At 37.5% G+C, this 10262-nt stretch overlaps 2 protein-coding genes and 1 long non-coding RNA gene across 6 annotated transcripts; 2 read left to right on the top strand and 1 right to left on the bottom strand.

Annotated features, from left to right (window-relative positions):
- Positions 1 to 324: 324 nt before the first annotated feature.
- LOC133712036 (uncharacterized) lies at positions 325 to 3892 on the bottom strand. 2 transcript variants are annotated; one of them, XR_009847119.1, is made up of 4 exons: positions 3213 to 3892; positions 2098 to 2139; positions 778 to 2004; positions 325 to 625 (listed from the first exon to the last, which is right to left on the bottom strand). It is a non-coding gene; the product is annotated as an uncharacterized LOC133712036 (long non-coding RNA). The 2 variants fall into 2 exon arrangements; XR_009847121.1 differs by having other exon boundaries at positions 325 to 2004; positions 3213 to 3887.
- A 1761-nt stretch (positions 3893 to 5653) lies between these two features.
- LOC133710835 (hydroxyproline O-galactosyltransferase HPGT1-like) lies at positions 5654 to 8389 on the top strand. 3 transcript variants are annotated; one of them, XM_062136976.1, is made up of 7 exons: positions 5660 to 5701; positions 5803 to 5880; positions 6221 to 6261; positions 6360 to 6410; positions 6970 to 7041; positions 7334 to 7407; positions 8244 to 8389. In XM_062136976.1, the coding sequence occupies exons 1-5, from the start codon at positions 5678 to 5680 to the stop codon at positions 7031 to 7033; spliced, it is 258 nt and encodes an 85-aa protein (XP_061992960.1). In that variant the 5' UTR covers positions 5660 to 5677; the 3' UTR covers positions 7034 to 7041; positions 7334 to 7407; positions 8244 to 8389. The 3 variants fall into 3 exon arrangements, 2 of the variants coding, with proteins under 2 accessions (XP_061992960.1, XP_061992959.1); XR_009846884.1 differs by lacking the exon at positions 6221 to 6261 and having other exon boundaries at positions 5654 to 5701; positions 8244 to 8388; XM_062136975.1 differs by lacking the exons at positions 6970 to 7041; positions 7334 to 7407; positions 8244 to 8389 and adding an exon at positions 6766 to 6963.
- Positions 8390 to 8496: 107 nt separating this feature from the next.
- LOC133710834 (kinesin-like protein KIN-13B) lies at positions 8497 to 9161 on the top strand. The gene is made up of 2 exons (XM_062136974.1): positions 8497 to 8797; positions 9128 to 9161. Exons 1-2 carry the CDS (start codon positions 8505 to 8507, stop codon positions 9156 to 9158), a joined length of 324 nt encoding a protein of 107 aa, XP_061992958.1. The 5' UTR covers positions 8497 to 8504; the 3' UTR covers positions 9159 to 9161.
- Positions 9162 to 10262: the final 1101 nt, after the last annotated feature.

Below are 10262 nucleotides of genomic sequence, written 5' to 3'. Positions count from 1 at the left end.
TCATGGTAAATCGGTTTACTTTATAACAGCCGATTTGTACATTGACAGTAGATAACAGTTTGGTGTTTAGATATCGATGTGCATTGGTTTTGTGTACATCAATTTTTAGGTGACATTTCGATATGTTCATAATCATGAGACATCGATCAGTCCAGTTTTAGGTACTGATTTGTAATCTCTGAATTGACATCGTTTTCTTTGACATTAGTGTTTTGTTTCCCATTTATATACATCAGTTCATATATATAAGAATGATGTGCAAATAATCATCTAGCTGCTGGTGGTGGGAAAAGATCTAGAAATACATTTCTCATCATCCAAAAATTGGGGCTTTCCATTAATTTTCTCATCTTCATTCATGATTCTATATAATTCACAAAATAAATCCTCAAAACCTACAAATCCTCATAAACATATTAGCAACTAACTACAAAAGTTCAACCCCAAACTTTACTTCAAAGCAAAAACTAGTCATACTCAAAATCATGTTGGTAGCCAAACTCTGTATATAATCAGCCACTTCAATATGTACAAAGTCTGGTCTTTCACAATTATATGTAGATGCCGGATCAACAAAGCAATGGTGTCAAATTCATCTCTTTGAGTAAGAAGTTCATGCAAGTACCTGTGTCAAAAGCAAAGACATGAAATTGCAGGCAAACTCCTTTCCAAATGCAGCAAAACCCCATAATATCATATCACCTTTCCACACAGTTACATTGCAAGCCATGTGTAAGCAAAGGAAAAAAAAAGAGAGAAGAAAGTTGCAGCCATTACCTAGCTTTCCATAGTTCTGTATCAAATCAATCTTATAGAAGACATTTATGTGTGGGAGTTCCATATGCATCATGGTTTAAATAGACTATAATACTGGGGGTTCCTACATTTTACTAAAAAAACAAAGAAAAAAAAAAAGCAAGTTAAGGGCCTGAAAATGTATTTTCAGCAAGTATTTTCTTAAAAGCCTGAAAATGTAGATAAGCATGATAGTGAAGCATATCTACTTGACAAGTCCACAATATTGAATGACCTGACAATCTTTGCACCAAGACTTGTCAAAGTCATTGAGCTTCAGCTTGGACTCTCTCTCAATCTTTGCACCAAGACCTGACAACAAATTCATGCCCGACGAAAAGAAGGCTAGCATTACCTGCGGTTCATAATTTTAGTAAAAGTGCTGAACAGATATATGCACAGAGAGGAAGTGAAATTGCAAAGTGCCACAGACAACATCATTATCTAATGAACTATCCACTAAACATGACAGATATACATACCAAAGAGATCCTCCTATAGTTAAATAGTCTAATAGTGGTGGCAAGAAATTGTATTCCCTTCAACAGTTTATAAATTACACAGAATAAAATCCTACTTTAAAATACTACAGTCTTTATCAGTAAGATAAAATATAAAAACTCAAACTTGTTTTAAAATTTATATAAGTAAGCAGTCAAAGTAATTCTTTAATGCCTCCAAAGATCCCAGAAAACCTGTAGTTTAAGCTCATCTGAGTTAAAAAAAAAAAAAAAAAAAAAAAAAAACACTACAACCACAACTAATATAAGCAAGAAGCTATTAGCCTATTACAAAAGAAGTCCAAGGCATGAATCAAAGTGCAGTAACACATTCTTGAAGCCAAGAAAAATAGTATGTGGAAGCATTACCAGGCCTTATAAAATCGGAGAGACCAAAATCAATAACCTTCACTGAAGCATCCTCTTCTCTTGTGGCAAAAAGAAAATTCTGCCAAGCAGTCAAATGAAAAGAGTTATTGGTAATAAGTTCGGACGAGAACTGAAGATGTAAAACAAACTACATGTGGAGGGGACTTTCAATACTATTCCATCCAAATGCAAGAAAGTAGTGGAAAGTAGAAACTCTGAATGTAGTTGTACCTCTGGCTTTAGATCACGATGCACAACACCTTGAAGATGACAATAGGCAATAACACTTAAAATTTGCACAACAATAACTTTAGCATCTTCTTCTGTGTATCATCCACCCCTGCCACAAGGAGTTACTGAGAATAAATCAAACTGGAATCATAAATCTGAAAGTGCCCAACCACAAGTTTTAATATAAAGAATATAATTCTACCTGGACAAAATTTTATCCAGTAGTTCTCCACCTTCACACAACCTGAAAGTGAAAGAAATGAGAGAAAATCATATCAAATTTCAAAACAGGTTTTTCTGCCAACAAAAGTGTTCATTCTTCTCAATTCTAAGACCAGGCTTAATATATGTGTGTGTGTGTGTGTGTGTGTGTGTGTGTGTGTGTGTGTGTGTGTGTGTGTTCATAAAAGTAAACCATAAACAACAATACAAATGATGTCCCAACAAGGCTGACTCCTATAAATTGGTGTGAAGGAATAAGACTAAAAGAAAAATTACACGTACTCCATGACTATGTGTGTGTGAGTAAAGGTAAACACCATAAAAGCTTGAGGTCCCCAAACTCATAGGCATGGAGGATGGTTCAATTTGCAAGAAAATTTAAGAGGAAAGTCATAAACTTGATTAATCAAACAGATGTGAGCAAAACCCATGAACACAAAAAGGGCTCTCTTTTCATTTCTAAGCTCATTCACATTCACAGAAACACAAATAAAAAAGCAAGTCAATAGCTTCAACTCTGAACCCAGATGAAACAAAGAACCAGTCAATAGCCACCATTAGCAGAACAAAGATATACCCATTAAAGAAAAATTAGAAACACCCTCAAAGCTCCAAGCTTTGCACTGGAAACTAAACCAACATTGCAGAAATCCCAAAAACAAACACAGAACAGAACACCAAGAATGTTAGAGATTTCTCTTACAGGTTTCTGTTCCCGATCTGACAAGATCTCTCTCTCTCTCTCTCTCTCTCTCTCTCTGAGATAGAAAACTCTCTTCTTTTTTCTGAGAGAAGGGTCTAAATTCTTTGTAGAACAAGTTCCTAATGTTTTGTTAAGAACAAGTTCCATGAAGAATGTTGGGCTTAATGGGTTCCATATGCTAGAAAGCTATAAATCCCAGTAAATAAATTGTTTTTATTCAAATCCCCAAAGCCCTACCTGGGAGAATCTTAGTACTTCCAACAAACAGAACATCCCCAGTAACCATCTCAGCTACAATATTCAATTTCAGAATACACAAAACACTCAATCAACTAATTGAACCATTAAAATCTCAACTGAATAAAGAAAGTATGAATGGAAATTGAAAGTACCGAAGATGCAGCCGAGGGCCCAAATGTCCGCCAAGTCGAGTAATCTGTGGACCCAAGAAATCTCCAGCGCCTGGTAACAGAGAGTGACCTTCTCCGGCATAAAAACTCGCAAAAGAAAGCAAAAGACTGACTGATCCCATCGCCAATCTTGAGGATGACCTTCTCTGTTGTTTCTGGTCAAGCAGCAGGTTCTTAGGTCTAGGTTTCGGTGAGGATGATGTTATCGTTACAGTCGTCGACGCCCTTCAGGAGCTGGAAGAGAAGCTTTTTGACCAAATCGGATGGCAAGGGTTTGACGGAGACCGTCAGCGACCCCAAATTCTAGCCTCTGGTAAGCCGTTGTCTTCGTGATCGGAGATTGAATCGGCGGGTTGAGGAGCAGAGGGCGGAGAAGACCAGAGCGAGCTGTTGAGCAAGGTGGAGAGGGAGCTCAGAATTCGGAGCCTCTTTAATTTCTTCGACTCTACCAATCTCAGATCGAGGCCGGGCTCAGGATTCAGAGCTGTTACTTCAATTTTAGATCGAGGTCGGGATCTCGGCGCTTCAGATTCCGCCTGAGAATGGAGAATGGAGGAGGGAGGATTGTGATGGTGAGGAGGAGGAGGAGTAGGAGCTCGAGTCTGGGTTGAGAATGGAGGTTGAGACTGAGCTTAGGTTTGTGTTTTAGTTTTGGGGTCAGGCGCAATTTTTTTTTTTAAGTGTGAAAGTTTTGAGTTTTAGTCCCCGCTTCTTCATTTCACTTAAAAGACGCAAAAAACTAGGTTCCCGCAAATTTTCGAACAAAACTTTTAACACCAGTCATTTTAAGAACCGATGTTAATGATATACATTTAAATCGGTATTTTTCTAAAACGATGTTAACTAAATTTTTTACATCATGTGCAAGTCTGACCGATTTAAATGATGTGATGTAAATGAACAGATTTCTAGTAGTGCATCCATGGCGTCATGGATAAGTACTGTACCAGCCCTAGGCTGGTGGTGGACGGCGGCTGCTCCAGAGGCAGTGGCGGCAGTCACACCTTGGCCAAGAATCAACCTTTGATTCATGCTTCATTTTGCTCGAGAGAATGGATATCCGTGTGAAGTCTTTAGTAGACGGATCATCATATCATGACCAGGATGACCTATCCTGTTGTGACAAAGCCAATATGTGTCTAAATCAAAGAGATCTTCTCTCATAACTTTATTGGATTTAATAACTCGAATGGTGACATAGAATCCACTAGAGAGACACATAAACTTCTCTAATGTGCGCCTTTGTTCGCAATTATTAGAGGTATTGCAAAGGAACTCATTTCCGTTCTCTACATGCGTTTTCACATAGTATCTGTTGACTATTCATATGGTGCAATTTTCCCTAGGAGCGTAGAGAGTTTCTGTGACGATAATCAAGGTGCCATTTGGCATGGGGAACTTGGGCTATTCCAAGTCCTTGAATTAATACTGATGGTCCAGCCATTGTAGTCACAAAGTAATATGCTCAGAATCAAAATGGAGTCATAATGAAAACACTACTAGAATTTTGGCCTTAAACATCACGACAATTACATCGGTGAGGAATTCACGCGATGTAAAAAAATATCAGTAACATCGATTCCTCAAATACCGATTTCTATGCATATTACTGACATCGATTTTTACTGTTGACCGATGTCTACAATTTAATTCTAAAAGTAAAAAAAACGCGGAAATGACTAAGTTTAAAATTTCAGCACGCGGGGACCAAAATTTTCGTTCCCCACACACACTTAGTCAGTTTTCCCACTCTCTCTAGCAGCCCATTTTCATCCTCACTCACTATCTCTAACAAAACTGGCGACCCGACCATCTCTCTAGCTCTTCCCCGAAACCCTAGCCCTCTCCTCCTTCCTCTCCCGCTCTCTTTTCACGGCTACCACTACCTCCCTCTCCTCCGCTCACTCCCGTTACTATCTCTCCGGCGCCATGCCTCCGCTGGCAAGCTCTCTCTCTCTCTCTCTCTCTCACACACACACACACTTTCTCTCTCTAAAACCCTCTCAGTCTCTCTCTGGAATTGACAAAGATGAAGTCTATGCAGCCTCCAAGGAGAAAAGCGCCTCCGCCTTCAGATCTAACTATAAGGCCTTGGATTCAAAGCCTTCGTCGGCGGCTAAGTTGAAGAGTCCATTGCCGCCAAGGCCGCCGCCGTCAAATCCTCTCAAACGTAAGCTGGGACGCTTCCTAAGAACTCAGTCCATGAGGCCTCTGGACTTTTCGTCGAGGTACTGCTCTGTTTCTTAACCGACCTGGATCTCTTTGTCGGAAACCTTCCCTTCACTGTTGGTGTGTCAATTTGGATTTCATGGCTTGCTTAGTTGCTACTCACTCTTAGTGAGTTTTGCCAAAAGATTCAAACTTCGTGAAAAAAATTCAAACTTTGTGAAAAAAGGTTCAAACTTTAGCTTTTTGTGACATATAGGTCGCAATTGAAGACGTTGAGGATGAAGAAGGGATCCACAGCTCAGGTTCGCTTTGCTTTCGGTTTTTGTTTATAACATTGGGTTACTGAGATTGTAGATTATTATTGCTAGGTGCTGAAAGTTAGTTGGTAATTGGTGTAATGCAGTGTGTTTGCTTGGTTGATGAGTCTTGCAATTGGACAATGCGTCCATGTCTCTCTAGTGATGTGAAGCTTCACCCAAAGGTACATGCTTCTATTTGTGTCAATCTGTGTAGTGAGTAATCACGTTTGCTTTGAATAGTTAGCTATCATTTTGTTCTTTGAATACTCAAAACAAATCTAGTTTGGCTTTATCAAACTGAAAGGGGATAATACACCACAGTCCCCTTTTAATCTTTTCCCTTATTCTTTATTCAATTCAAATTCCAGACCTTTAAGCTTCTTGGGTCGTCGCAATTGTTGCTACTATTATATATACGATTTGTGTGTATGAAATGAGTAAGAGTAACCTTGCTTTGTTTTGAGATTTAGATCAAGTGCGTAATTTTGAAATCATTTTTCATACAGTATTATATATGTGCAGCCTATCAGCGTTTTCAGCATGGCTAAAGTTTTCTCTGAGCCGTGAGTATAGTCTAGAACTTCAGAAACAAGTGTTAGCAGTCTTAAGAATGGCATGATCTTTTTATGTCTCATATTACTGCTTGCTTGTGTTTTGACAGGAGTCAAAAGTGGTATGAACCAGAATGGTGGAAGTTTGGTGATAAAAAATTGTAAGTTGTACTTCAACTTATTTCATCATTTAATTGAAAGTAGATTATATCTTGATTACTTGTAACTTCTTATCAAAGAATTATAATCAAATGTTTAACTAACGGGAGCAATTCACTGGGACTGAAATTCATAAAAGCTATAAATTATTAGTTACATCCTGTTGAGTAGATTAGTAGAACATCCGATGTATCAATTCGAAGATATGCAGTTACTGTAAAAATAGTCTTTGTAAATTTGCTTGGTAATAGGTTTCATTTTGCATAGCTTCATGAGATATGCAAGCTCTTGGAGGTTTATGCACATTCATTCCATTTTAGATAGTTTTATACATATCTGTTTTCTGTATTCTCATAGCAAGAACAACCGACAAAATTTTATCAAGTTCAGGAACCACTCTTGGTTTGTTAAATCTTCGGAGATCCTGCCAACTACATATAATAATCACATCTTGACATAAAATATGCCTAATGTAATGGAATGAGTCACAGATTTACAGCCATGCATTTCATGCCTAATCTTGAAGATGTTATACTGAAATTATGTTTCTGCATCCAACAGATATTTTCGCCATGCTTCAGGTGAGATGTATGTCATTTCTCAAGGTCTGGCCAAATTTGTTTGAATAAATTGGTGAGTCTTCCTTCTGCTAAACTATTTTTGGTCTGAATTCTTTCCGATAAACTGGTTCCTTCATTTATCATTGTGCAGAGCACTAACTTGAATTCCCGTGAGTTGTTCTGCTGAGTTCCTATTAGCCAATATTTTCTTATCAGGTTTATGTTTTGTCAATGGCTGATAGTATTTTTGAAATGCATGTTTATAAGTTAAACCATTTTGTGTTGTTTGTTAGAAAGATTTGTTTTTAGTTTTGTTTTCTTTCTCTTCTCTTCACTAAAACTTGTCTTCATTTATTTGTCTACAGCTCCTATCATCATTAGTTTCGTCAAGGAACAAGCGGTACCACAAAAAAAAAAAAAAAAAAAATTGATGTAATTGGTGAGTACTATGTCTGTATGTCTATGCATCTGGGTTTCTATATGAACTCTCATTTGAAGATGTTATGCAGAAAAGTCTGTTTTTTTTTTTAACCAAACTTTCATGGCTGAAGCTTTTGTTTATAATTCTTACATGTTCCTAATTTTGGCTCTTGGTGGAATCTCTGTGTGTGTGTGTGTGTGTGCATATTATGGTCATGACTAGCATCAAAGATATGGTTACTTCTCTGTAGAATTGTGAGTTTGATACGGGGTTTTAGTGACAGTGTACATGTTGTTGATGGTGTATGTGCATATCCAACTTGTTCATGCGAGCTAATTGCAAATATTCATCTGCAATTCAGTCATATAAGTAATATTCATTAAGTGGTTTCTAAGTTTGGAATTTCTAGTCACATGATGGTTGCAGGTATGGCAGTATGTAATTTGATGCACCTTATGTGCATTACATATATATAGGGTGAATGAGTTGTAGATTACAGTTTTGCATTTGTTGTGCTTTTAATGTCATTAAAGGGAAGTGCTTCTTGAGGACACCTCCTGATGGACCTATTCTCGGAGTAGATTTTTCTCTGCTAAGTTGAAATTCAAGTAAATAGCCTATTGAGTAATGAAGATCAGTAATTTCAAGAATAAAATTGGCTTTTATTTCCTAGACTAGGCATATTCAAAAGCTCAAATGACTAATATGTGCATTTTTTTTCTTTTTATTTCAACTGTGAAGTACATATTTGATGTCTTGATCTTATGTTCGTTTGAGGCATAGATATGCCTATGTATTTTATTGGACAAAGAGTGTTTACAAAAACTTATGCTTACCTTTGGTTATCCATTCAGGGAGTGGAAAAACTTTTACCATGAAATCATTGCCTCTAAAAGCATCACGGGACATCTTGAGGTTGATGCACCATACTTACCGCAGTCAGGGATTTCAGTTGTTTGTAAGCTTGTTGGAAATATATGGAGGAAAACTTTTTGATCTCCTTAATGAGAGCAAGTAAGCTGTTTTGTCCTTCCTGCAATTAGTGTTTAGAGTTTAAGATTGTTTTGAAACTTGAAATATGAAACTAACAGTTCATATCCTGCAGAAAGCTTTGCATGAGAGAAGATGGTAAGCAACAAGTTTGTATTGTGGGTTTGCAAGAATACAGTGTGTCTGATGTAGAGACAATTAAAGAGCTCATTGAGAAAGGAAGTGCCACAATAAGTACTGGTACCACTGGTGCAAATGAAGAATCCTCTCGCTCACATGTCGTACTTCAGCTTGCTATCAAGAGGGTAGTTGATGGCAATGTATCAAAGCCTCCCCGTCTTGTTGGTAAACTCTCCTTTATAGATCTTGCTGGAAGTGAACGTGGTACAGATACTACAGATAATGACAAACAGACAAGGTATAATTTCACCCTTCGATTTATTATATCATAGAGAAAATGCAACATTTGTAGTCTATGGTTTGATTGCACTACATGCCTGAAATACTTTTAGTGAGGGAATACTGCTCCTCGCTATTAGGTATTATCAAAAGAATCCTAAGTGCAGGAATACTACCACATTTACCGTTCATATAATCATTTCTTAAATACTTCTAAGTATCTAATGCCTGGATACACCAAGGGTTAATACTATAGGGTCAACTGTTATATTCAGGCCTTAATTCTAACCCCTTGTATTTCCGTTTTGCAGCTCTGGCTTCTAACTCTTTTGTTTCTTTTTGTTTGCAGGTTACAGAGAGGGATTAAAAACAACTTTTAAAGGGTGAGGCTTCGATTATTTCTTTTGGTTGTTTGGCTTTGTATGGCAGCTTGTATATATGTGTTGTTTTATATATGATAAGCTGTGGTAGTGATTGTAAAGCATGTTCCTTTTGATGTTATATATTGAATTTGAAATATGAAATTGTTATGATTGAATCTGTGTGTCTTCAGAAAAACGCGGGGATGTTTATGCTTTGCTTTTGCATCTACTGGCGGTGGAAGTGGCCTTTTGATTGGTGGCCTTAACTAGCCGTAGTCTTCGTGCTGTGTAACTCGGTGATTAAGGTGAAAGTGAAGTGATGATAATTCTTTTTGTGATTTTGTATAAAGTAAATGACGTAAAGTAAATAACAACAAATAAATAGCATAAACGAAAGTGCAGGTAAAGAAAGTGCAGGAATGTAAAGGTGCAGCAAATAAAGTGCAGGAAGATAAACTGTTTGAATGTAAAGAGCAACAAAGTACAGTGCAGGAAAGATAAATGCCGGTAAAGAAAGTAATAAGATAAACACGTAAATATTGATAAGTGTTGCTGAATTGTTGAAATGTATTAAGATAAAATTTGAGTAATCGCGTATAGCGTTTGGTCGAGGACCTCTAACAATGAAACCTATGGTCCTTTTTATAATGAAACTAAATTACTGAATGAAGGAAAAGAAGCAATCTCAATCTTTACAGCTAAGACCGCATTGATTACAAATAGAACAGTATTCATGTTTGTGATATCATTATCAATGATTGATTCTATCATGATCAATCAATCAGGTCTTGTAACTGATGATTGGCAATAACACCTCCTGATGCTCATTCAAGTTAATTGCCTCAAACTTCGGTAACGTTTCTCCTGACAATCAACCTCTTTGATGTGCCGCGGCTAATTAGCCGCGGTCATTCATTATGACTTGTGGGTCATTTGATCTCTTCCAAGTTAATAACGGCTCTCTGCACACGTTATTTTTGGTCATCAATTTGACAATAAACATTTAATGTGCCGCGGTCCTTCATTAGCCGCGGTCTTTCATTAGGCCTTGCAGGCCGGGCCCACCTATCTGCTACGTGGGCCTTGCCAAATATAGGTTCAAACAGAGCCCCCCCTAGTCCC

The sequence above is a fragment of the Rosa rugosa genome, chromosome 5 (genome assembly GCF_958449725.1).
Source record: "Rosa rugosa chromosome 5, drRosRugo1.1, whole genome shotgun sequence".
Classification (NCBI taxonomy): Eukaryota; Viridiplantae; Streptophyta; class Magnoliopsida; order Rosales; family Rosaceae; genus Rosa; species Rosa rugosa.
The sequence above is the reverse complement of the archived record's forward strand: the minus strand, read 5'-3'. Positions and strand labels throughout refer to the sequence as shown.

Excerpts from the sequence above, each read along its gene's own strand:
- LOC133710835 (XM_062136975.1), top strand. The coding sequence starts at position 5,678 with ATGAAGAAGGGATCCACAGCTCAG. Across the intron at positions 5,702-5,802 it reads AGAAGGGATCCACAGCTCAG|TGTGTTTGCTTGGTTGATGA; the intron begins GTTCGCTTTGCT and ends GGTGTAATGCAG. Across the intron at positions 5,881-6,220 it reads ATGTGAAGCTTCACCCAAAG|CCTATCAGCGTTTTCAGCAT; the intron begins GTACATGCTTCT and ends ATATATGTGCAG.
- LOC133710834 (XM_062136974.1), top strand. The coding sequence starts at position 8,505 with ATGAGAGAAGATGGTAAGCAACAAGTTTGTATTGTGGGTTTGCAAGAA. Across the intron at positions 8,798-9,127 it reads GATAATGACAAACAGACAAG|GTTACAGAGAGGGATTAAAA; the intron begins GTATAATTTCAC and ends TTTTGTTTGCAG.